This window comes from Mesoplodon mirus, assembly GCF_964341445.2.
Source record: "Mesoplodon mirus genome assembly, chromosome: 8".
Taxonomy (NCBI): domain Eukaryota; kingdom Metazoa; phylum Chordata; class Mammalia; order Artiodactyla; family Ziphiidae; genus Mesoplodon; species Mesoplodon mirus.
Genome location: NC_138984.1, coordinates 15,566,389 through 15,593,779, shown reverse-complemented (window position 1 = coordinate 15,593,779; position 27,391 = coordinate 15,566,389). Strand labels below are relative to the sequence as shown.

Sequence of the window (27,391 nt, the reverse complement as noted above, 5' to 3'; positions counted from 1 at the left end):
GCACTTCTGAGCCTGAATGGCCACCAGGACTTGGAATAGAATGTCTAGGGCAGTTTGGGGTTTGAAACTCTATTCCCTGGTAGTTCCAGAAGCACCTGTGAGCTCGAGATTGCTCTGGGTTTTGGGGTGTGACCTTTTTCTGATTATAATGTAGGTTCTATTGGATACTTAATGAGTTGGTACTTTGGTTTGTGGCAAGTGCTTTGGTTTTCTAAGAATTTCTTTTCACAGATACAGAACTTGCCATTATTGATTTGAAACAGAGGATAAGACCTCCTTAGAGGCAGTGTAACAGTGCTTAAGAGCCTGGACTCCAGATACAGACTATGGGTTCGAATCTCGGCTTTGCCACTTACTAGCTGTGTGTGACTTTCGAAAAGCTATATAACAAATTTGCCTTAGTTTATTTAACGTGGAGGTAATGATCATTGCTGACATTTATTAGCATTTCTTATGAGCCAGGCTGTTTTAAGAGCTTCACACATATCAACTTATTTAAGACTTACAGTCGCCTTACGGGTTAGTGTGATCGGGATATCCCTCCTTTACAGATGATGGCACTGAGGCACAGATAGGTTAGGTAACTTACCCAAGGGCATTATAGCTAGCTAGCAGGTGGTGAAGCTGGGACCGGAACCCAGGGTGTCTAGCTCCATACTCCTTAAATAATCCCAGCTCAGAGTTGTTGAGAGGATTAATAGATAGAGAAAGGGAGTGAGAGAGAGTGAGAGTGTGTGTGTTTGTGTGTGTACATTCTACAACTATGTGTGTGGAACAGTTTGTGGTGTCTAGTGTAAATGCTGTAGCTTTTATTATCATCTTGGGAATTCACTGGGTAAAATTGTATGAATGATTCTAAAGACTTATATCATGGAGTAGTGCAGCCCTGTGAAGGGTAATAAGTATAGAAATGTCATGAAAATGCTGTTTATGAACTTGGGTATGTGAGTTTCTTATAAACGGTTCTTGAAGTTCTGGTAGGTGAAAATTGAAGATAAAGTGTTTTTAGAGGCAGTAAGGTGATCTGTAGTTAGTTGATAATTTGGTTAGGTTATAGGTTTAATACCTGTGTAGGCAAAGTTGTTTTTCCCTTACCCTCTTTTTTCCAACTACATCCTGACTCCAGCTGTCTTTTTTCTGTTAATCATGAAGGGACTCTCAGATCTTGGAGGAGAGTCCAAATAAACACAGCTATGGAATGAAATGCTCAGATTTACTCCTGTTACTGCAGAATGTGGGGAGGGGAGTGAGAATGATGTTGTTTAACTTAATGGTCCATTAATTTTGCCACTTACCACACAAATTCCAGTCATCATCTTCTAAACGTAAAGGAGATGGCGCGCAAGTTAATATCAGTAACGCCTAGAAATTAAAAAACATTATTTTAACTCTACACAACAGGATCTGTATGTGTTCCTAACCTTCAAATGGAGTGATGTTTTATCCTGTTGTGCCTGGAACCCTCCTGACTTACACTTGTTGTTCTGGCATTAATAGTGCCCCCCTACAGTCTCCAGAGGGATTTGGATAAATCCTGTGGTCACTCTACTTTTAAGGCATTTTCCCTATTTCTTTTGGTGACTTAGTTTTGCCTCACTTAAATGATTTTTTTTCTTTTTTTTTGCTAAATTAAGATCTAGCTGGGGTTAGTTAATAGCACATTTCGAGAAATTGAAGTCATGTAGTTAAGCATGTTTGATTACTCTTCTCTAGCCTATAGATTATAATTTGCAAAACACTTTATCATAATGGTGTCTGATTTTTGTCATATTTAGTTGCTACTTTTTATGGTGTACCATCCTTGATTCTGTCTTTGCGAGATCTGGTAGTTATAAAAGGTACTGAAAACACTACATTTTTAAGTGCTTAAGTTTTCCACTCCTCTGCCTTCTTTTCTGTGCTTTTTGTATCTAAAATAAACATTCATTTTTGTCCTTCGACAATTCCTACTGCTATTTGAATTCAAAGATTGGGTTCTCTTACTTTTAATGAAAGCATATATAACAGAAATCCAGTTTTAGCAGGAAGCTCATTTTTTCTCTAGTATCCTGCACACACTGCAGGATAGTGTGTGCAGGATACACACACTATGCATTTTATGGAGCTAGCACTTTCAGTCATCCAGTTCTCATAGCAGCAGACTGGTTCCCAAGTATATAAAAAGGAGAAAAATATGGTGAATATGAAATTCTTTCTTAATTCAGGTATCAGTATAATTAGGACAAAATAAAATTCTAGAGCTATCATAGTTGTTCCTTAAATGTGGCCAGATAGGGCTTCCCTGGTGGCACAGTGGTTGGGAATCCGCCTGCCAATGCAGGGGATGCGGGTTCGTGCCCTGGTTCGGAGAGATCCCACATGCCGCGGAGCGACTGGGCCCCTGTGCCACGGCTGCCAAGCCTGCGCGTCTGGAGCCTGTGCTCCGCAGCGGGAGAGGCCGCAACGGTGAGAGGCCCGTGCAAAAAAAAAAAAAAAAAAAAAAAATGTGGCCAGATAATGCAGTGGACACAAGCAAAGTTCTTCTTCCTCTTTTTTAAAAAAAATTAATTAATTAGGTTGTGCTGGGTCTTAGTTGCGGCACATGGGCTCCGTAGCTCTGGCTCACTGCCTCCTTAGTTGTGGCATGTGAACTCTTAGTTGCGCCATGCCTGTGGGATCTAGTTCCCTGACCAGGGATCAAACCTGGGCACCCTGCATAGGGAGCACAGAGTCTTAACCACTGCACGACCAGGGAAGTCCCGACACAAGCAAAGTTCTTATGCCCCGTGCATGGTGTGTGTGTGTGTGTGTGTGTGTGTGTGTGTGTGTGTGTGTGTGTGTGTGTGTGTGTGTGTGTGTGTGTGTGTGTGTGTGTGTGTGTGTGTGTGTGTGTGTGTGTGTGTATGAGAGAGAGAGAGAGAGAGAAAGTATGTGGCTCTTTCCTCCCTGTCTTGACCGTGGTGCCTTTGTATTCATTGTTTATTCAACAAAGAAATATTTGAACTCTAGTAGAAAAGTTAGAAGGTGAGAGAAACCATTTTCAGTTAGCACCCTGTCTATACTACATCACTGTCAGAAGGTGTGCCTACCATTGACATTTGCCTTTAACTTCGCATTTGTGATTCATCAAACTTTTTTCAGAAGTCTTTAATGTAAACCCTGATGTAGAAAACACATTTTTTCTTGTTTGAAATTAGACTTGTTGGGAACGTAGGTTTTGTGTATGGTAAACAAAGCAAATATTTTCTGTTAGCCTTACTGGAGAAGGTGTGCTTTACCACTGGTTAGCCAAGACGTCCGTTTCTGTTGGTCTGCATTGCAACTGTAGCAGTGGTCTGTGGACTGGATAAGGGGTATCTCCACTGTGTATTAAACTAGGCTGCCCCGCCCTTGGTTTCTCATTTAACACCCATTGTATTGCAGCAGCAGCTGCTGCTATGGAAGGGTAGTGAAAAGGGGACCTTTCACAACCTGCCCTTAGATGTAAAAGTGGAGTTGCTTAGGCAGTGTGGCCTCTGCTCAGAGTGCTTACTAAGAGTGGAACACATACATAATCTTGATGGAGTGTATCTTCATATAATCGTTTCCATATGTGAAGATCATCTTATATTGGAAAATGAAGCTAGTGATTCGCAATATCTAAAAGTTTTCTCCCTGTTTTGGGGGACTGAGCTTTGGGGATTAACTCTAGAGTGTATCTGGCATGGTTGAAACAAAGATGCTCAAAGCTTTATTTCAAATGAATGAACTCTGAAGCTTTGTTTCCGTCTTATCCCAGAAGTCTGTTTTGAGCTTCCAAGGGAAGGTAAGTGAAGATGCGATGGTTCCGCTGTAATTATGCCCAGGATAGTGCGGCCATCAGCTTCACCAAGACAAGTTTCCCGAGGGGCACAAACAGAAGAACAAACGGCGAAGAAACAGAGGTGGCTGTGTTCCTGAGGCTTGGCCAGCTTTTCCAGGACTATATCGTGCTGTCATTTTAAGTCTCATATGGTTTTATAAAACTGGCAGAGTGAAGCGTGTGGAATGTGTCAGTAGCTCCTGATTCCAGCCTTCCCAGCAGCAGCAGCAAGTGCCTGTACTGATGTCTTTTGAAATGAATTAACAATGAAATGATCAGCTTCCAGAACATTTTAAAAATACATGTACCTGAAATAGAACAAAGTTGCAAAGAATAAAAATAACTTTGCAGTGAAACAGAGGACACAAGACCAGGTCAAACATTTAGTGATCTAACTTCCGGAGATACTTTACGTTTTTTTCTAATATATTTTACACACCTTAGAGAGAAGAAACTAGAAGGAATTATGCAGTCATAGTGCTTAGAAAGAGAAGTTTCACTATGACTGACATTCCTTCTAAATTGATGCAAAAAGATACTAGAAATACTCATTTCTGTTCTTAGGAGTTGACTTAGCTTTCTTTTCCTCTTCCTCATTGCCTACTTTTGTGTTATTTCTTCCTTGAGTCATTTTTTTATCCTATTTGCATATGTGTATGACATTTATTTTTTGACTTCTTAGGATATTTACATAATTTATATAAAAAATAATGGCCCATCTCTTGGCCAGAATTTGTGGTTGGTTATTATATTAATACTGTCCCCAGCCGGAACGCTTGGTTTTCCTTTCCATACTTGCTCCTCTCCCTGTCATCCCCCTGTTTGTTAAAGGCACCGCTGTGTACCAGATGGCTCAAGTCAAAAACCAGGAGTCTGATTTTTTTTTTAATTTCCTCACAGCTCCCTCCACCTCCCTCCCTTTAAAAAAAAAAAGAAAAAATCAGGTCTTCTGCTTCCACTCTTGCCTCTACTATAATCCACTCAAACACAGCAGTTGAAATGATATTTTACAGCTGTTAATCAGGCCACCTTACTCACTTGCCCAGCAACATCTCAACTCCTTTCTATAGTGCAGTTGGAGCGTTGTGATTTAGTGCTTAGATTCTGGAATGAATCTGCCTGGGTTCATATCCTAGTCCGTCACTTAATAGCTGTGGGATTTGAGCAAGTTATGTTTATTCTGTCTATGCCTCAGTATTCTCATCTGTAAAATAGGGATAATAATAGTAATTATCCTAGAGTTATTGTGAGAGTTACTTACCGCATACCTAGTACGTAGTAAACACTAGTAAAGGTTAGCTGCCCTCACCATCGTCATGGTTGTTAACAACTGTCCAGATCTCTTGAATATTTTCACTCTCTGGCTCCCTCACAATAATTTGTTTGTAAGGATCTTCATTTGCAGAGGGAAAGGTTAAATGAAGCCAGATGTACTTTGTCGATGGTAGGAAAGTATATACTTTTGAGATATCTCTGTTCTGAATGGTTAAAGTAAAAGTTTTAGTGCTGATAGAGGTTAAACTCAGCTACCTGAAAACTTAACCTTTATAGAATATCTTACTCTTCAGGGCCCTGACTGGTTAAGTATTGTGTGATTTTGTTTTATGGAATGTTCTGTATCTTATCTCCATTTTATTTTTTTATTTTAATTTTTTTTGCGGTACGCGGGCCTCTCACTGTTGTGGCCTCTCCCGTTGCGGAGCACAGGCTCCGGACGCGCAGGCTCAGCGGCCATGGCTCACGGGCCCAGCCGCTCCGCGGCATGTGGGATCTTCCCGGACCGGGGCACGAACCCGTGTCCCCTGCATCGGCAGGCGGACTCTCAACCACTGCACCACCAGGGAAGCCCCATTTTATTTTTATAGTTTTCTTTTGAGGTAAGAGGCCTTCCTCATCAGCATAATCAAGGTATCTAATTTCATAGGTTCCTGAACAAAGGTAAATTATTAAGTTCCTATGTCCCAGGCAGTGATAGTCTGAGCGACAACATTGATACTTACATGTGTATGTCACACCTGTCATAGAATGAAAATACAGACAATTAAATGTGAGAGAGGAAAGCGACTGTAGAGATCATTTAGCCCCCAACTAGGTTTACAAATGAGGAAACCGCTTAGGCTCCATGGTGAGCATTCACGTAGCCACACTAGGCGTGCGTTTTCCTGACTCTTAATACAGTCAAACATATTTATGTCTCATGAGTCACAGGTAAGAATATTTAAGAGGTGGTGGCAAAGGCTGTATGCGATTGAATGGTGATGAGAACAAAAGAAGCCAAGGGAGTTAAATGATCGGGTGGATGTGGACCTTTAAAAAAAAGCCATCTTTTAAACAAATGAGGCTGCTGGAGGAGAGGTTGAAGACCCCGAGGCCCCGAGTGAATTGAAGTTGTTTCGTTACACTGGTCCGTTCCACACATTTAGCGAATGATCACTGAGTGCCTGCTATATGCTAGTACCGTCCTAGGCACGAGGAGACAATAAGGAACAAGACACACAGATTACTCTTTCCTGGATCTTGTATTTGTATGGGAGGAAGAGAGACAATAAATAATAAGGTAACAGATTTAATAACTGTCATGAAGAAAGAAGGCTGATTGGAGATCAGTGATAGCCTCTCTGAGTAAGTGACGGCTAAGTGGAGGCCTGAAGGCCGGTAACAAGCCTTCTTTGCAGTGGGACAGGATTGTGCAGTGGCTCTAAAACAGGAATGAGCCCAGCTGGGGAGGCAAAGTTCATGATGGCATTCAGACCCTGAGACCGAGTGCCTCCTTAAATTTCGTGCCTTGAGCACCTGTTTTGCCTCATCTTGGGTCCTGTGCTGCCTGTTTGAAGGACAGAAAAGACAAAGTTGTATTTATAGAAAGTGAGTCAGGGCAGAGGTTTTGAGATGGCACAGAGACCCTGGTAAAGTCTAGGACCCTTAAGGCTTTGTAGGCCAGGGTAAGGTTTTCCAACTCCATTCCTACTGGAAAGGGAAAATACTTGCAGAGGAGTAAGCTGATTTATGTTTTTCAAAAGCTCACTACTGTAGGGAGAAGGGGCTAAAGGGGAATAAGAATGGAAGTTGGCCAGTCAGCACTCCTTAGTTTAGGGGAGAGACGGACTAGGGTGACAGGGTGCAGGTGGAGGGAAGTGGTTGCATTGGTGGGGGGGTACCTGTTAGACAGCTTAGTTGCATAGTCAAGTGAAAAAGCAGGTTGGATATCCAAGTACGGATGGTCAGGACTAGAGATGGAAACTTGGGAAGCTCTTCAAATTAAAGTCCTAGTGAGTCGAGCTTTTGTCAGGGACAGTTCAGCCACTGTGATACCGTGAGGGACTGCAGAGGGTATGGGTACAGGTGTATATAGGTTATTAACCTTGGTGGTAGGAAGGTAAGGGAGTTTCTGTTTAATTTCTGATTTCTCAGTGGAGTGTGAGATAGTATCGTCACATGGAAGTGGAGAAGGGAGAGAAAGGGTAGAGGATATTTGAGTAGAGAGAAGGTTTCAGATAGCCATTTCAGAGGGTGACAAAATGAATGTACCAGGGAAGCATAATAGGATTGCTGGGTGGTGAGATCTGTGATCCTGGATTTAAAACACCTGGTTGGTGTTCTTCAGCAGTGTTCCACAGTATAGGCAGGGAATAGGTAACATGAGTTTAATCTCAGGTTGGGCTAACCATAGGGACAAAGTTAGGATTTGAAACCTTTTCTAGCACAAGTCAGATAAAATTCTGGGGTAGGTAGGGTCCCTTACATGTAATCTTTATGGGAAAGATCACTCCTAGAAAATTCAGTGGTTTAAAGAATTAAATTCAGATTTAGGTTACACTTGAATTAAACTCATGACTTGATTTCTTTGCACGATCATTTATTTGGGTTTACATGTTTGGGTTATATAGCTAATGCTTTTTCAGAACACATATATTCTCTGAAATTTACAAAACTCATTTAGATTCTAGAATCTAGGAGGTAGCTCATGCCTACCTTTGGAGTGTGAAATTTAATAATGGTAAATCCAGTTCCTACACGTTTCGGCCAAGTTCTCGTCTGCCTTCTCACCGCCACAGAGCTCCTTTTGAAGCCATTGGAGCTCTGCGTGCTGAGCATTTCATGGGAGTGCAGAGCAGGGTGAGGGGTTTGGGACCCACTAAAGTTAAATAAGCATTTTAATTTCAGCTGCTTTATCCAACAAAATGAAAATTTACTTCTCAAGTCCAGTTTGGAATAGGGCACTAGAGGGCAGTATTTAACTTTTTCCATTTGTATCTTCATCCAACCTCTGTTTCTAGAAATCTCTTAAATATTATAAGCATTTTTGAAAATGAATATGGTTAGATGGTTTTAAGTCATGAGAGACGTATGTTAGTGACGCAGCCATGTTTGGGAACTGTCTATATATTTTTGCAGCAAGCACAGCTTTCTGTCTAATCTGTATATAATTGGGGATTTACGGCCTGATCTAAGTTGGAGAAAATTCTTAAAGGTAGTTAAGAGGGGGTTGTTTCTAATGTGAGCCTTGATGTCACCTGCACAAATAAAAGTCGAAAGCCCTGCCACGCCAGCGGGCATTCAACAGAGGGACTCCAGAAAATAGTATAACAACTCCCCACCTGTTCGTATAAATAGAGGCTTGTTTACTTTGCTTATCCAGAGTTAGTTACCGCAGGTCCAACTGAATGGCCGTAAGCATTTCTGTTAGCTTGGCTCTGTCAGTTTCTGTTTGTGAATCATGTTATAAGTGTCTGATATTGAAATCCAGGAATTCATAAGCAGAGGGAAAGTAAAATGTTGGCATCAGTAGTACTTGACACTAGGCTAAATTATAAACTAACATCTACATTGTTTAAGTAAATAAAGTCTATAAATGAATTCTTAATATATGTGCCTTTGGCCAGAAAGTTGACATATAAGATCCTGTCAAACCTTGAATAATTTTTTAAAAGAAAAACAACCCCCCACCCCCAAATTACAGTTAAAGATTTAGCAAAAGATTTGAGTTGTCATAGAAGACATCACAAAATAGCTAATTTTCAAAATAGACTTTTTACTTGAAACTCACTTTCCAGCTTTTTGTTAGAACAAAATAGTTTATATACAAACACAGCTTTCTGGTTTGTCAAAATTTGGGACACATCCTGGCTTCTTTCTAGAAATTAATATCTTGGTTAATTTGAAAACTATTTGTATGCTTTCTGTTTTATCAGGTTATTCTTGGGAACTATAATTGGCTGTCCTTTGAAGATGTCTTCGATAGAGCTTTTAATTTTGGAAATGGCTTACAGATATTGGGTCAGAAACCAAAGACCAACATTGCCATCTTCTGTGAAACCAGGGCTGAATGGATGATCGCTGCACAGGCCTGCTTCATGTATAATTTTCAGCGTACGTGGACTTTCTTATCTTCTCACAGTGTGGACCTAATGTTGTTGTGGGAGAGATGATACTCACTTTTTATTATAAATATTTACTCCCAAGAGATTAAAATTCTGATGTTAATTTTTACCTCGTATCCAATCAGTGGATAACTCTTTGTTACCACTTAGAATTATTGATCTATTTTGGAAAAGGAACCAGTCGTGGAACAAATTACACAGTGTAGTAAGGGGACTTGAACCTGTTCAGAGGGGACTTTCTGGGTCTGGGGAGCTAGATCTATACCTGTGGGTCATTGCTCTGCTACCCCCTCTCAGAATTTTCTTTTGAAGTTAGTGTCATCTTGTTATGCTACTTCTGTCAGTAACAGCTGGCCTCTAAAACACTTCCAATACTCAAACCTAGCTGCTCCGTTAAATGATAATTTTTATGTTGTAACTGTAACACAACCTGTGGAAGTTGTGATGCTTCAGTCTGTGAGGTAGTCCTGGAGGCTTAGTTCAGAGGTCTTGGTGCCAAATATGATGCAAAATATGGACATTGCTTATCCTTCAGATGAAACAGGAAAGATACTTTTATCAGATTTCTTGCTGTAAATGCCTCCGCTGTTTTTTTTTGTGTGTGCTTTTTTAAACTGGCATACCTTTTTGTTGTCACAGGTTTGGGTTTACAGTTTGTTTCCTTTTTTTGTTGTTTGTTTGTTTTTTTTTTTTTTTGCGGTACACGGGCCTCTCACTGTTGTGGCCTCTCCCACTGCGGAGCACAGGCTCCGGACGTGCAGGCTCAGCGGCCATGGCTCACGGGCCCAGCTGCTCTGCGGCATGTGGGATCTTCCCGGACTGGGGCACGAACCCGTGTCCCCTGCATCGGCAGGCGGACTCTCAACCACTGCACCACCAGGGAAGCCCCCAGTATGTTTCTTTTAAGAAGCTTTAATTATCTCTTACAGTGACTTTAAGTCTCACTTTTTTGAGTTAGGGAGAAAGCAAATAAAAATTCTCTTCCTCCTCATCATTATTATTTAATTTTAACATTTCTAAGAAATGTCTTTCTTTAGATTTTTCTACTTTAGCATAAGCAATATTACCACTTGTTCATGCTATATTCTTAACAAGTAATATCTTAAATATGACATTCAGTGTGTTATCTTATTGGTATATTTTTCATATTTTAGTATCAAGTAGTTAACAACTAAGACTGTGACATTTTAGAAGTCAAATGTAATTCCTTTCAACGTGACAGTCTCAGAATAGCATCTATAGGTAAAACAAAATAAAATAAAAAATTTTTAAATTTTAAAATATTGCAATTTTGGGGGGAAGTTACAGAAGGGTGAGCAGGCATAATGTTAGTTAATATATTAAAATAATTTAGAAAAACAGCATGATTAGATCACAAACTGTGGATCTAACAATTTAGCGTTTAGTATGCTCCATCCATGCTCAGAGGCTTTATTTAATTCCTTTTAGTATTTCCATGAAATGTCCAAATGTTTGACTTGCCCTTCTTCTCCCTGTAGTTGTTACGTTGTATGCTACTCTAGGGGGTCCAGCGGTTGTTCATGGATTAAATGAAACAGAGGTGACCAACATCATTACTAGTAAAGAACTCTTACAAACAAAGCTGAAGGTGAGAACTAGTTTTCTAATAACTGTCCCATACTTTAGAATTGTCAGTGTCATGAGCTCATTCTTGATACTTAGTTCTTTTATGATCTTTAAAATCCTTAATATCTCTGTAAACTTTGTGGGACTATCATACTTTATTCTTCTCCTTTAGAAAAGAAAAAGTGGATTTCATATATATTTGTGTATAAGCAGCGCAGAGAGCTACAAATTAATTGTCAGTGTGTCCATGTCAAAGGTGAAGGGATTACAACTTCACTGTGCTCATCTGTTTTCTAGTCTATTTTCAATAAATTTGTAATTTTTAAGGGTTATTTTTAAACTAGTAATTCACTTGGTTCTGAAGCATTTGAGTCATTACAAGTTTCAGAATTTTTTAAAGGGAAGAAAAAGACTTTACAAAACTACAGGAGAAGGGTTTCTTTCGTCTCCAGACAACTCTGTGAAAACAGTAATATCTGATTTTTTTTTTAAATACAAGTTTATAAGAGAATTCCCTTCCTCTCCCCCTGTATCTTTATTTGCCTCTTAGAAGCATGAGGAATGTTTGGCTACCCTGTAGTTCAGGCAGTGTGTGTTTACATGCCCATTTTTGTTGGCCAATTTTGTAAGGAACTGACTTTATTGATTAAGATTTTACCAAAGAACAAGGGTACACACAGTAAATCTAATGTAATAAAACTGTAACTTATATTTCAGATCAGTAGTTCTCCATCTGAAAAAAAGGGGTATTCATACCACTACACCCCACCCTTACTTTTTTGAGGCAAGAAATTAACAATTTGCTGAATATGGTAAACTGCTTTTCTTGTGTCCTGGACTATTTGCCAAGCTATTTAATGAAGAGTAATGAAGAATACAACGAATGCTTGTGTTTTTCCAGGATATAGTTTCTCTAGTCCCATGCCTGCGGCACATCATCACTGTGGATGGTAAACCACCGACCTGGTCTGAGTTCCCCAAGGGCGTCATCGTGCACACCATGGCAGCAGTGCAGGCTCTGGGAGCCAAGGCCAGCGTGGGTATGTGGCGGTTTCCCAGTTCCCCATGTATGTTCTGCAGTGACCGTGTTCTCCAGAAGTGCTCCGGATATTTGATTCTAAAGTTAGATCAAGTGGCAAACTAGTTTCCTAGGCCATCACTTTGGGAAGAAAGGTCACCCTAGGTATACTGTCATCTACCCTTTAAAAAAAAAGGTTAAGGAAAACATGAACATTAATTTATTAAAATGTTCTAAAAGTAGTATTTATTTGAAGTTAATTTAAAATACTTTGTACATTATACCGTTTTCCTGTTTCCCTTTTTCTCTTTGGTTTAAAGTTAGTGTTTAAACCAAATAACAAATAATGCCATTAAACTTGCCCTATGTGAATTATCTGTCAGTATTAACAGATATGTAAAATGTCTAAACCTGCATCCCTCCTTTTACTTTCTGCTCCAACTGTGTTGTTTCCAGAGGGGACACCTTTCTGTCCTCCAACTAGCACACCCAGGCATGGTAACTGGAAATTCCCACTCTCAAATAAGTGTCAGAAGATGTTAGATAATACATTGATGTTTAAGGATATCACAAAAGCTGTTAGGATGGTGGGACTGTACTTCCTTTATAGTTGGAAACATAGTGATGAATTAGATGTAAACATTCACTCAGCTTGGGAATGGGGTTATGCTGAGGTTAATTTTGGACATGTTGAATTTATGTGCTGGTGGGACACTCAAATGTAGCTTTGTAGTGGGGAGTGGCCTATACAAGTCTAGTACGCTGGAGTTTAATTTGGAGTTAAGAGATTTAGAAGCTAGAAACAGATTTTAATTAAAGCTGTGGGAGTAGGTGAGGTCACCCACAGAGAATGGTACCTCCAGAGGCCACCAAGAATTGGTCAGAGAAGAAGGAAGAAGACACGCAGCGTGTGGTTCATGGGAGCCAAGTGAAAGGAGCCCCTCAGTGAGGCAAGAGTCTTCAGCAGGACCAGGTGCACTGGAGGAGTCCGGTGATGTGGGGATTGCAAAAGCACCATTGGACTTAGCCAGTGTCACTTCAGAGAGAGCAGCTTCTAAGTGCTGGTGGCAGAAGAGAATGGTGCCATGGGATGAAGGAGTGAATGGCGGATTAGGAAGCAAGAACTTGAATAATAACAATTGTCAAGAAATATATCTTGACAGGTAGGAGAGGAAGAGTTCACTTGGGAACGTGTTTAAAATGTTTTCCTCATTTATTTAAGAAGACCACATTTAGGGTAGTTCCAAGATTAATTCAGGCAGATCACCAGTGCTATCCATGACCTACTTCTCTTAGTCTTTCTTACTGTATCACCTCTGTAGGATGTTGGCTGCTGTTCTTAGGCTTGCGCAAATGAGGGACAGTGTCTTTTAATCCAGGATTCCGAGTATAGCCATGTTAACTTCACCGCTCTGAAGCAGAGAACATTTTGTAGCAAATGTCTAGGTACCCTTGTCTAACCACCCTTATTTCTTAGTTGAGTTGCTGGAATGGCCTTTTGTCTCCCTATACCTCCTTTCTTTCCTTTTTAAGTTAGGTAGCCACACAGTAGCTAAAGTGATCCTTGTCACAGGTGATGACAAGCCTCTGTTCAAAGTAACATTGCTTTCCACCCAGAGTGAAATCCAAAGTCCTTCGCATGGCCTCTGAGACTGCATGATATGGTGCTGGCGGCTACTTCACCCTTCATTTCTTGCCACTTTTCCTAACATCTTCTCACCTTGCCCTGCTTTATTTTTCTTCATAGCTCTTATAACATTATAGATTTGTTTATGTCTCTCCCAATAGCATATGTCTCTTATGTGCAGGGACTTGATCTGTTTTGTTGAGCTTGTATGAACCCAATTAATAGTTGTTAACTCAGTTAGACAAATAGATGATTATGAAAAAGTTGGTGATACAGCTAAATTTCTCAGAAGTATGTGTGTCTTTTCTTCTCCAATACAGAAAACAAACCTCATAGCAAACCAGTGCCCTCAGATATTGCAGTAATCATGTACACAAGTGGATCCACAGGACTTCCAAAGGGGGTCATGATCTCCCATAGTAACCTTATTGCTGGTATAACTGGGATGGCGGAAAGGATTCCAGAACTGGGGTATGTCATAGTAAATACATTTGGGGTAGTCCAGTATTTATGTCTGTTGTTACATTAATGTTTGTGTCATTTATTACTATACGGTTAAATTAGTCCTTCAGAGTCTGTTTACAGTAGGTATTTCTTCAAGAAAAGGACATTAAAATTACAAAATAGTTATATTGGGTTTTGTTTGTTTGTTTGTTTTTTTTTGCGGTACGTGGGCCTCTCACTGTTGTGGCCCCTCCCGTTGCGTGCTCCGGACGCGCAGGCTCAGCGGCCATGGCTCACGGGCCCAGCCGCTCTGCGGCATGTGGGATCCTCCCGGACCAGGGCACGAACCCGTGTCCCCTGCATCGGCAGGCGGACTCTCAACCATTGCGCCACCAGGGAAGCCCTAGTTGGGGGTTTTAAAGTATAGTGGATAGACATCATTGTTAATATTTACTTGTTACTTTAAAAGTGCAAACTTTAACTGACTTAAATGTCTTAAATTATTTTAATCAGTTGGTGTTGTTATCTTCATAGTCATTTTTATACCTAAATATTATACTTCAAGTGAACAAATAATATATCCAATAGATGCTTATTGAACTTCTGTATTCAGTCTCTGATTTTTCTTTTTAAGACACATTCCAGTAGTTTTGGGGGAGAGTGGGTATACTGGGATGGGAAAGAGACCAATGGAGGAAACCAGACGGGAATGAATTTTAGGGGTGGTAGAGCTAGCGTTCCCAGAGATGGAATCAATATTGTGATGACTGATGTAGTGCAGTGGTTGGATGCACAGAAATTATACACACACGTTACTGTGGAATTGAACTTGGGGATGGAGAGAGAAATTTTTCTTGTGTGTGCATAACTTTCAGAAAAAAAAGTAAGAGCAACTAATTCCTTCTGGGAATGGGAGCACTTCTGGAAATATATGGATATGTATACATATACATTTTATTACATAAGGTATAATTTAACTCTCAGAACATGAATCTCATCCTGAGATTCCTGGCAGACGGTTGTGGATCCTATTTGAACTCTCCTGTTTGATAGCCCATTAGCTTTAAAGACCATTTCCTCCTTGGGGGAATTTCTTCTGTCCTTCAAAAGAACCCTCATTTTCTTTTTCCCCCCTCCAAGCCCATATTTCCTCTGTCCTGGCGCTTTGCTTCTGTAGCGCTCACAGTTAGTGAGTGCCTTCCAGGAGGACCTGGAAACAGGAGCCACTTCCTTAGAGTGTCTGCCTCCTCAGCTTTAGGTTGAGCTGTACTATAGTTCTTTTCCCTGACACCCTCAGTGTCTGTCTCTGTCTGACTCTCACTCTTCACACGCACACGCACACGCACGCACACACAAAGAGCCCAGATTGAGCCCTGAGGGTAAAGCTCGCTCCGTTTTCACAGAAACAGCACCTGACTGTTGCTTCCTGTATCTCCCTTTTCTTTTAGGGAGAAAGATATTTACATCGGATATTTGCCTCTGGCCCATGTTTTAGAATTAAGTGCTGAGCTTGTTTGTCTTTCTCATGGATGCTGCATTGGCTACTCTTCACCACAGACTTTAGCAGATCAGGTAAATTAAATTCTGTGATTTGAGATACTAAAAAATCATAATTACCTTTAACACAATTTTCATTCAGTATGACAGTATATTGTAAGGCTGACAGTTAATCATTCTAAAGGAACTTGCCTTTTAAGTGCTATTTAGAATATAAGTGAATTAAAATGATGAATTTATAATGTGTTATTTAAGAGTTTCATTGAATTTTTAAAATAAGGATCACTTTATATAGATAACTTTTTCTCTCTGTAGTCTTCAAAAATAAAAAAAGGAAGCAAAGGAGATACATCCATATTGAAACCAACACTGATGGCAGCTGTCCCGGTAAGAATTGACCATTAATCAATATCGCCTGCTAAAAAAGCATCTACAGAAAGTAAATGCTAGTGGAAAAGATATTGTTGACAAGGTAGTTTATGTAGGATTTATTCCTTATTCATTATCTATGTTACCTTGGGCTCTACAGTATTTATTTGATCTTGTTTTATCTTTTTTTTCTTGCTTATTAAGCAATCACCTTAGTTTCAGCTTCGATATGATATTATCAGTGCCTTTTCCTAAATAGCTTCTTGCCCAAATCATTTTTGTGATAGCTGTTTGCTATTGGTAGAAACCTGAAGCCCAGCAGGAGATAGGAGAAAAGGTTTGAGATCACCTCCTTCTAAGCAAATCATATCTCCCGAGTCCTTGGGGAAAGTCTGGCCTAGACACCAAAAAAAAAGGGACAGAGAAGTTGGTGCAACTTAGAATTACCCTAGCAGCTCTGTGCATCTTAACTTAATACCAGGCATAGGGAGGGGCCTGGGGATAAGATCAGTAGAAATGGGATAGCAATGATTTTCTGCTCCCTTAATGTAAATTTTACGAGGCTCTCTGATTTTGTTTGAAAGTGTTGGGAATTATAATTGGATACTGAGTGTTCACATTCAAGCATAATTACTTAGTTATTCCAAAGTCAAATATAAATGACCAGTAATTTTGGAGTTTTATTAGGTATGTCGTTTCCTTAGTACTATCTTTCTTTAAAGTTTTGGTTCACATAAATATTAAATATAATTTAAGATTGTAGAGAGAAACTATTTCAAGTCATTAAAGTATATGTCATGGGAATAGGCATAGTAAGCAAAACACAGTGCAGACAAGGAAATTTTTCATGGATGCACCATTAAAAATCAAACATACAGGGCTTCCCTGGTGGCGCAGTGGTTGGGGGTCCACCTGCTGATGCAGGGGGTGCGGGTTTGTGCCCCAGTCCGGGAGGATCCCACGTGCCGCGGAGCGGCTGGGCCCCGTGAGCCATGGCCGCTGAGCCTGCGCATCCGGAGCCTGTGCTCCGCAATGGGAGAGGCCACAACAGTGAGAGGCCCGCGTACCGCAAAAAAAAAAAAAAAAAAAAAAAAAAAAAATCAAACAAGCAACCAAAATAACCCCATGGCCTTTTTGTGAGCAAAGAATGTAGTACTTTATATCTTTATAAGATAGAATGGTTTTTAAAATTCTCTTAATTTTATATAGTTGTTCATTTATTTAGTGAGTTTAGTTTTTAGTTCAGAATAAATAAGAGCAAAACAGTATAAAGAATCAATAATGGCATATTACTGCCCTAAGGTTTTTAATATCTCCCTGCCCCCCCCCTTTTTTACTACTCATGAGCATCTATTAAAAATTACAGAAATCTCATTTTTAAACAAATTGTGGCTCTATTTTAAAAGTTTATTCTTGACAGAATGTATCTTTTAAAATGCCTCTATTGATGGAAATAGTAATCTGATGTTAAGATTTTAAATAAGGTAGCTGATAGCATTATTGACTATTAACTCATTTTTATACATCTAGGAAATCATGGATCGGATCTACAAAAATGTCATGAATAAAGTGAATGAAATGAGTAATTTTCAACGCACTCTGTTTATTCTTGCCTATAATTACAAAATGGAACAGATTTCAAAAGGACATGGTACTCCGCTGTGTGATAGGTAAGTAAAGGCTCTCCCTCTCCTTGATAACTTGATCATTTTATTCACATTAATAGCCCAATTAATTGAGATAGTTATAAGAAAAATTATCTTAAAAAGTCAAAGGGACTCTAAAAAAATCCACCTTGCATAAGAATATGAGCGATTAAAAAGATTGCAATGTTATTTGAAAAAAAATTTCACTAAAAATTTTACTGTGTTAAATGTGTGCTTATGTCTTCTGTGGACACTTACATGATTTTAATTATTTTGAGAAGTAGTTTGTCTTTGCTTTTATATTTATTTCAACATGAATATAAAATGGCAACCAAATATGATTAAATGTTTTGTGTTTAAAGTGTTAAATGAGTTTTACCACACACCTGTCATCCCCCCCCCACCATGGCACTAATAGAATAAGTAGATTTAACTATAAAATAGTTTAGAAATTAGAAAATAAAAGTATGACATTCAAATTATTTTTTATGGGAACGTTAATGTAGTTTTCATATGTGTTTCACATTATTTAAAACTTAATAATTTTTTTCCTGCCTTTTACTTTTGTCTCCAGTGAGATGCAGAATTGCTTTGTAAAGCCTATTTACATATATATATATATATATATATATTTTTTTTAATGATTGCCTCAGTCTTTTTTCAGTTATTAAAATACAAAACAAAACGCTTCCCCCTTTTTCATCTAGGTGGTAAGCAATCTTTTTAATTAGTGTATTTGCAGAAACATATCAATTAGATGTTTGAATTGTTTTCTTTTTTTAATTTACCAGATACTTCAACTTGAATTAGTGAAATTTTAAAGAGTTAAATTGCTGTATACATTTCTAATGAAGTAAGCGAAAGCAAAAAAAATAATTTACTTTTCATACTAAATTTTATGAAGATACAATAGGATTATTCAGTATTAATATGTATTTTATAATGACATAAAACTAATTGCTCTGGCCATAAGCAAGGGTTTTCCATTACTATATAAAATTAAACCTGACAATTTTGAATTCAAATATTACTTGAAGTTCTCAAGAGAAAATCACATGTTCTTGGTTGAATAAACTTGGTTGAATAAACATTTAGATTTAAGTAATGGGTCAAGAGAGTCTCTTAAATTGGCTTTGTGGCCTTGGATAAGATACTTAATCTCAACATCTCATATAGGTGTACCTCGTTTTATTGCACTTTGCTTTATTGAGTTTCACAGATACTGTGTTTTTACAAGTGGAAGGTTTGTGGCAACCCTGTATTGTCAGATGGTTAGCATTTGTTAACATAAAGTGTTTTTTAATTAAGGTACGTACATTGCTTTTTAGACGTAATGCTATTGTACACTTAATAGACTATAGTATAGTATAAACATAATTTTTGTATGCACCGGGAGACCAAAAAATTCATGTGACTTGCTTTATTGCAATATTCACTCTATTGCGGTGCTCTGGAACTGAACTCTAAATATCTTCACGGTGTGCCTGTGTGTCAGAATTGGAAGATTAGTCTAAATGATTTGGAAAATCCCATTCAGCTTTAAAATTCTGTGATTATCTGATTGATTTTTCTTTTTTTTTAAGCTTTATTTTCCGGAAAGTTCGAAGCTTGCTAGGTGGAAATATTCGGCTTCTCTTGTGTGGAGGTGCTCCACTTTCTGCAACCACACAGAGATTCATGAACATCTGTTTTTGCTGTCCTGTCGGTCAGGGATATGGACTCACTGAATCTTGTGGGGCTGGAACAATTACAGAAGGTTAGTGTTGTCTACAGAGTGGTCTGTCCAACAGAGGCTGGGGTGTAACTCCAGGCACTTTTTAGTATGGGTTGTTTTTTGCAGATATATAGAAGAGCAGTTAAAATATTTGTGTAAATCCCAAGTAGTGTGATTATTGATATGTTTTTAGAATGTACTAGGTGTATCTAATTGTCAATAATTCATCTAGAGGAGTTTTCAAATTAAAACTATGATATGTAGTAGTAAAAACTACTTAGCTTTATAGAAAAGAAGTTTTTGTCAGAAGCATTGGCTGTATTGTGTACATTTATCATCTTATATCAGTTTTTAAATTTCTTTTTATATAGAAAAATTAATGTGTATTTTCTAGTTGTTTAGGTATGTTTATTAAGGCTCAAATTCAGAAATGTTTATTGGTGTGGGTGGTCTGTGTTAAGTGTAACGAGAAACTAGATTCCGGTCTAGAGAATCTAATTTCCAGAGTTTATCATGGTGACAGGGTTGAGGGGGCTCAGTCCATTACCTGAGTGGTTCCCAGATGACTCCCCTAGTGCCTCACATGCCCTTTTATGGAAGAAAGTTACTTTGTTCTCCAGCCCTAGATAAAACTATGCTCCTCCTTTGTATTTTCTAGATACTGATAGACACTAAACCTCTTAACTTTTCATTTTCCCCTATTTGCCTTAAGCGCTTTTGTGCACCATTCTTATGCCAGGTTTATCCTGCATTACTTCTGTATTTTCCAGTTTTCAGTTATGTTCTCTATATTTTATATATTTTTGGAAGCTGCTTCTAAGTCTTGTTTTGCACAAAATAGACAAGCAGTCTTAAAAACATGCATATACAGTTCCTGAAGAGCCTTAATTTCTTCCATTTTTAAGGTTTCCATTGGATGTGTGATTAATCAGTTACAGTTTATGGTGTAAATAAGTCTGTAAAGTATTAAATATCAACCTTTCATTTCTGATATTTGAATGCTCTTTAAAGAGGAAACATAATGCAGTAGTAGTTCGTAATAGTGGTGGGTTCTTTTCCAGATCCTTGAAAGTTAACAGTCTTAATCTCCAGCGTGATCTCTGAACTCTTATTATATGAATTTATGAAAAACTAGGGTGTGATAGTATAAGCTGATGTGAGGGAAGCTTCAGAGATCTCAGTTTGAAATAGTGGTACATGGGAGAAGATTGGAGAGGTTATTCGTACTGCAGAGCTGTTAAGTCTAGTAAGAAAGTGGAATAGGTGTAAACCATTGTGTTCCTTTATCCTTTAAGATAGAGAAGACAAACTCATGAACCAGGCAGCTACTTAAATGAGTGAAGTGGGCCCTGGTGTGAGAAAATGTGATGGTAAGGGATCTGGGGAAACTGGAGCAGGCCTGCACCGTCTGATAGGGGCTACAGTTGTTGCTGTGCTGGAAACGTGGGCCCATTGTTCTTGGAGATTCCATACTCTTTTGTAAAATGTCTTGATTTTTAAATGTCTATAACCAATTCGGATAAAAAAAATACCCCAAATACTTCAGTGTGGACTACACAGCTTGCTTCACCGATGTGCTACTTCTGCATTTAAGGGTTCTCTGGGGATATCTAAGGTTTGGGATAAATCACTGGTTTTTTGTAGTTTAAAAAAATGAAGCAATTTATTAGCTACTATAATCAAATGCTTTTTCTTATTTGCATTTTAGTGTGGGACTACAATACTGGCAGAGTGGGAGCACCATTAGTTTGCTGTGAAATCAAATTAAAGAACTGGGAGGAAGGTAATAACCTTTTAACCACAGAGCATTAATTTATATAATATTAAACTTTAGAATTGTGCTTCATTTCCTTCCTTACTTTAGAGTGTAAAATCACCCACAAGTGCTCACTTTTGTCCTTTATAATAGAAATATTTTATCTAGAGCTATATGAATGCATTTATTTTGCTTATTTCAAAGATGATTTCAAAGAATTGTAATTGTTTTTATTTGCTTATTTTATTACATAAATGCAAATAAGAATTATGGGAAAAACTTGAGAAATGTGCTAAATAAATAATGCCCATAAATTACAAATGAACATATTTTGTAGAAACAAAATCATATAATTCATTCTATGAAACTGAAGATTTTTACCTGTTTTTTCTTTTTTCTTTCTCTTCTCCGAGGGTTTCAACCCAAAATTATCAGAAGGAAATTTTTACTATAATTACATGAAAATCTATTGCTCATGCCATTTAAATACTAGTTAGTTCTTAAAAATTTTATATGACCCTATTAACATGTACATATTATCTGTGATTTGTTTGGGTGCACTTTTCTTTTATGCAAAGAGATTCTAAGGCTTGGGTGTCATTTTTCAGCTATCTTTTAGCAGAGCTAGTGAAAATGTTTAATAAGCTTAAACATGGAACCATTCTGAAATTATCTGTAAGGAATAAATCTTCTAAATATATAGTAATTTGATTTTATACAGAGATTTATTCTCAAAATGCACGACTTAACACTTTTATCAGTTACTAGTATGATATTTAAGAATCTCTACAGAATCCTTAAAGGGATTGACCAGTGTCGTCCATATGTAATTATTTTGTACAGTAGATGTTGGATTTTTGAGTTTAATTTTTTCCTCGGAATAGTAGTTTGAAAGCAGAAGTGCTTAGGGTTAAGCAGCTGAAAATTTGCGACTAGTTTTATGTTGATGAATTTTGTTCGTAGTGCCTGCCTTATTTCCTTTGGGAAACCCTGATTGGATCAAAATCAGATGTCCCTATTTAGAAACTAATAGTTTCAAATATTCACATGATGCACGCAGGGATAAAAATGTTGAATTAACTCTAAATTATTCTATGTTTGTTAGGTGGATACTTTAATACTGATAAGCCACATCCTAGGGGTGAAATTATTATTGGTGGCCAAAATGTGACAATGGGATACTACAAAAATGAAGCAAAAACAAAAGCTGATTTTTTTGAAGATGAAAATGGACAGAGGTGGCTCTGTACTGGAGATATTGGAGAGTTTGACCCTGACGGTTGTTTGAAGATTATTGGTAAGCGAAGTAATACTTTTTTTCTTTAAGTGGATGTTTCCAAAATAGCTTTTCAAAAGAGAGACTATATATTTAGAGAAGCTGTTTAATAGTGTAAGAATTCATCTTTATGTAGTGTTGGTATGGTCTCTGCATTATCCCTGGAATATAAAAATGTACAATAGGGACTGTGTGGAATTTATAAGGCTTGACATATTATGAGGTCTCAAGGTCTGTTCAACAGCAGTGGTATTTTTAAGTACTACTAGATAATCCTTAAAGAGTCCAGTTCTTAATAGGGAATATTCATTCTTGTGAATTCTTTGCTATCTAGAGGTTACTAGGGCTCTTTTCCTGTCAGAACCATGTCCTTCCCTTGCCTGTGAGAGCTAAGGAAGGCCTGGCAGCTCAGTACTAGGACCTGTGGGTGAAAAATACCTTCCCTGCTTCTCCTCTTAGGTTCTTTCTCTCAGTTAATGGCACTTCTATCCCAGTCGTGCCATCTCCACACTGGCAGGAGATGAGAACCTCTTCAGTCAGCTCCCCATATCTAATCCATATCCCACTGCTTTACCTTATAAGATATGCCTCGAGATCATTCTTTTCTGTCTGTCCCTCTTTCTGTGACCGTAGGTCAGGCCTGCACCTTCTGTCACCCTATTGCAAGAAATTCCTTTCTGTTGCTATGCTTACCCCTGCTGAATGCACCCTCTCGCTGCCACCACGTGATTACTAAACCCCCATCTCACTGGCTGCTTTCCTGCTGAAAACCTCCCCTCCTCCTGTATGCTGCAGTAATTCAAGCTGGCACGCCTCTCTCCCTTGCCAGTGTTCTTCCACTTGGCCACTGCTCAGTCTTCCCTCAAGACTCAGCTCAGGCCTCCCTTGCGGGAATTCTTTGAAAATCAGCAGGTTGGAGAGCCCTAACACCTAGTACTACCGTATCGTATTAAAGTGATACATTTTTTCGTCCTGCTTCTCTTCAGATAGAATGTGAGCTTTCAGATGGCATTGAGTATATTCTTGACCTTTCTGGTATTAATGTATACCAGGAACAGAATCTGTTCAGCAGAACATGCCTGAAGCCCTGATGATGGGGTCCCTTAATCAGAAGCTAATTCTTTAAAAGAATATATTTAGTAGTACCAAAATAAGGGCCTAATTTTATATGTGTTTTTAATTTTAGCATAACTACTATAGTGAACTTAATTGATAGCAAATTACTTAGGGAATGGCAAATATTTCTGTGCATTGAAGGTATAATAATATTGTCTTCCAATGTGCCCCGCTCCCGGCCTTGTTTTTGCGCAGATCGTAAAAAGGACCTTGTAAAGCTACAGGCAGGAGAATATGTTTCTCTTGGGAAAGTAGAGGCAGCTTTGAAGAATCTCTCACTAATAGATAACATTTGTGCATATGCAAACAGGTAAGAAAGTAGAATTTATGCTACTTTTTTTTTTACTTAAAACATTTGGTGTGCTGTTGGCATTTCCTTTCTATGCCGGCCTTCTTTGTAAAATTATACCAAGAACTCTTCCTTCTTATCCATTGTCTCTGGGAACGGCCTGTTCTCATTACAGCCGTTAGCTGATTCTTCCCTTGTGATGCTCCTCTCCTTACCTTCCTCTGTCCCTGTTTTCTGTTTTTACATCTCAGTGCGGTGTTCTGTGTGACAGGAAGGGGAAGGAAATAAAATCCTCCTTCCTGCTGCCTTGCTACCTGTCGCTCTGCACAGGGAAGCTTCCCACAACCAGTCCAGAGGAGAGGCGAGTAAAGAAGGAAGTTGGGGGTGGGGTCAGAGAGCAGTGCCCTGCTCTGTTCTTACTACCCCCTGTCAGTTTGAGCCTGCCTGGGACCCTAGCCATGTGTGGGCTTCCATTCCCCCTTAAGCCGTGTTAAGCTGTGGCTTCATACATAGCATCTCGAGCCCATGATGATATAGAGGCAGCTGGGAAGGAGAGTTTAAAGTTAAAATCCCAGAAATGCACTCTTGGGAAATGTGTTGGAATTTCAGATTGGCACTCTGATTACATTTTTTCGTAACAGTATTGCATGTGGCAATCATTCTCCAGAGTTAATGATCGGATATTTTGTGGCCAGCCTGGGACCCTTACTACAGCAGTTGGACGTAATGCTTATTATGAAAAGATAAAATCTGGTGTTAGGAGAACCAATTTAGAAAGAGGCTTTGAGGTACAGCCCACTTTAAAGATTTACTACATTGGTTTATAAATGATTCTGCCCTTTGTTAGTCATGAAGTGTTTTCTTCAGTGATGCTGCAGTTCTGGATTTTCATATGTGATATTAACCAGAACTGACCTCCTCCTGATGCTGCTGCCGTTTCTTCAGGTTGCTGCCTTCGGCGGGCATACTCAGAGTTCCCCTAGAACACAAATGCCCGTGATAACAAAGGAAAAAATATGTATAATCACATTACTTTGATTTGTTGCCAAATTTTTTTAGAAACAGTTTCATATGTACATTAGCTTTCAGTTTTGTTTAATCTGTTGATGTGAATTACTGACTTTTTATGGATGAATCTTCTGATTTTGTAATTTTCTTTTTTAAAAGCATAATTCATAGCAGTTATATACATAGTTGAAATTTGTCATGAAATGTCAGGTTCAGGTTTCTTTAGCAGTGAATTCTGCCAGAGCACTGCAGCGCGTTATGAATCAGACAGCAAACGTGGCAGTACCAGATACGTCCTCATGCGTGTCGCTTGGGATGGTGAAGAGCTGATTGCTAAATGTCAGCGTAGCCAGTTAACCGCGGTTAACACGGTGTACGCTGTGTGGTGCCTTAACCAAGTTGCCCTTTATTTCAGTTATCATTCTTACGTCATTGGATTTGTTGTGCCGAATCAAAAGGAGCTAACGGAACTAGCACGAAAGAGGGGACTTCGAGGGACCTGGGAGGAGCTGTGTAACAGCTGCGAAATGGAGAATGAGGTGCTCAAAGTGCTCTCTGAAGCTGCTGTTTCAGGTGAGAGAGTGTTCAGCTGATTCCAAGAACTGAGATGGGAAGAGGCTACTTAAGCTTGCTTATCCTGTTTTTGCTGCAAGGGCTTAGGTTACATTTCCTGCTCAGAAACCAATCATATTTTCCCACCATTAGTAGGGAGAAAAACGTACTTGTCAGTCCCCCACTGAAGCCCCTTTAGGGACACACAAATCATCCACGCCCACCACTGATGGACATGTCTCAGAATGTCCTCTTCTCGGCAGCTTCTGTTTTCTGGGTTGGCCCTTTCTCCACTCTTCTCAGCTGTTTCCAAGGCCCTGCTTAGCTTCCTGGACACCCCAGCCCGCAGTGAACCGTCCAGGACTCTTTGCTACCCTGTTAGTGTGCTGTTAGTCGGTTGAACTCATGTGTCCTCCACCCCTTGTGTGTGTGTGTGGGGGGGTGAGGGGTGAGTGCAGAGAGACTTCGTTTAATGTTGTTGGTTTCATAAAAACAGCTGTACCTTCTGAGTCATCAGTGTCATGGGTAATATGAGTATGCATTTTTATTCTCCTTAGATACGTTATTCAAGATTATGAAAAATGTAAATTGCATTTAATCAGACGAAATCATTTTGACCCTTTATTTCAACAGTAATTGTGTTTAGTATGTCAGCTTGAAAATAGTTTCCAACTTTTCTAGGTAACTTGAAATCCTTGGTCTGATGCTAAATTGAGTTAATTAATGGACATGAAATTAGAAACCTACATAATTTCTAAGTAAGGTAGAATACTGAAACAATAATTAAGCATAATTTAAAATTTATATGCCTTCTTGCTTTATTTTTAAATTTTATGTATATGTTAACAGCTCTGAGATATATTATAATTGACATACCAAACAACTTGCCCATTTAGTATATACAATTACATAGTTTTTAGTGTATTCACAGAGTTGTATGTACAGTTACCATAATCAGTTTGAGAGCATTGTCATCGCCTCAGAAAGAAATAGTGTGTCTTTTAGCAGCCACTCCCCACCACACCTCAGACCTCCTAGTCCTTGGGGACCACTGATCTTCCTGTTTCTATAGATTTGCCTGTTCTGAAGATTTTGTATAAGTAGAACCATATAATATATAGGGTTTTGTGACTGGTTTCTTTCACTTAGCATGTAGTGTTCATCCATGTTTTCTTGTCGTAGCATGTATCAACACTTCGTTCCCTTTTATTGCCAAGTGACATTTGGTTATCCATTCATCGGTTGACACCTGGGTGGTTTCCACTTTTGGCTGTTAATGAATAATGTTTCTGTGAACATTTGTATGCAAGCTTTTGTGTGGGTATACTTATTTATTTCTGTTGTGTAGATAACTAGGAGGAGAATTGCTGGGCCTCTGCTAACTTTATGTTGAACCTTTTGAGGAACTACCAGGCTATGTTCCAGAACATATTTTTCTAAATATTTTCCAGACTATTTTTAAAAATGGTGGCACCATTTTACATTCCCATGAATGTTGTATGAGGGTTCCAGTTTCCCCACATCCTTCCCAGCACTCATTGTTCATCCTTTCAATTTTAGCCATCCTGGTTGGTGTGAAGTGGCCTCTCATTGTGGCTCTGATTTGTATTTCAGATGGTGGTTTATGATGTTGAGCATATTTTCATGTACTTAGTGGCCATTGTATGTCTTCTCTGGAGAAATGGCTGTTCTGCTTCTTTGCCCGTTTTTTAAGTGAGGTTGTCTTTTTATTACTGAGTTGTATGAGTCTTTATATATTCTAGATGCAAATCCAGTATCAGATATATCTTCTCCCATCCTGTGGGTTGTGTTTTTACTTTTCTTGATGGTATCCTTTGAAGCACAACAGTTTTAATTTTTTTTTTTTTTTTTTTCTGCCATACGTGGGCCTCTCACTGTTGTGGCCCCTCCCGTTGCGGAGCACAGGCTCCGGACGCACAGGCTCAGCGGCCGTGGCTCACGGGCCCAGCTGCTCCGCGGCATGTGGGATCTTCCCGGACCGGGGCACGAACCCGTGTTCCCTGCATCGGCAGGCAGACTCTCAACCACTGCGCCACCAGGGAAGCCCAAGTTTTAATTTTTATAAGATACAGTTTATTTTTTGCTTTTGTTGCTTGTGCTTTTGGTGTCACATCTGAGAAACCGTTGCCTAATCCAAGTTACAAAGAAGTAGCGCTTTGTTTTCTTCTAAGAGTTTTATAGTTTTAGCCCTTATATTTGGGTCCTTAATCCATTTTGGGTTAATTTTTATATATGATGTAAAGAAGGGATCCAACTTCATTTTTAAGCAA

General features: G+C 38.9%; 1 protein-coding gene across 1 annotated transcript in view; it reads left to right on the top strand.

Moving 5' to 3' along the window:
* ACSL3 (acyl-CoA synthetase long chain family member 3) overlaps positions 1-27,391 on the top strand; it is an 84,042-nt gene that overhangs the window by 52,553 nt on the left and 4,098 nt on the right. Inside the window, exons 3-14 of the mRNA XM_082631455.1 lie at positions 9,013-9,190; positions 10,701-10,810; positions 11,690-11,828; positions 13,754-13,904; positions 15,326-15,449; positions 15,690-15,761; positions 17,274-17,413; positions 18,973-19,145; positions 20,812-20,886; positions 21,965-22,156; positions 23,447-23,561; positions 24,964-25,121. Of these exons, the coding sequence (XP_082487581.1) occupies positions 9,013-9,190; positions 10,701-10,810; positions 11,690-11,828; positions 13,754-13,904; positions 15,326-15,449; positions 15,690-15,761; positions 17,274-17,413; positions 18,973-19,145; positions 20,812-20,886; positions 21,965-22,156; positions 23,447-23,561; positions 24,964-25,121 (1,627 nt within the window). The remainder of the gene's footprint in view (positions 1-9,012; positions 9,191-10,700; positions 10,811-11,689; positions 11,829-13,753; positions 13,905-15,325; positions 15,450-15,689; positions 15,762-17,273; positions 17,414-18,972; positions 19,146-20,811; positions 20,887-21,964; positions 22,157-23,446; positions 23,562-24,963; positions 25,122-27,391) is intronic.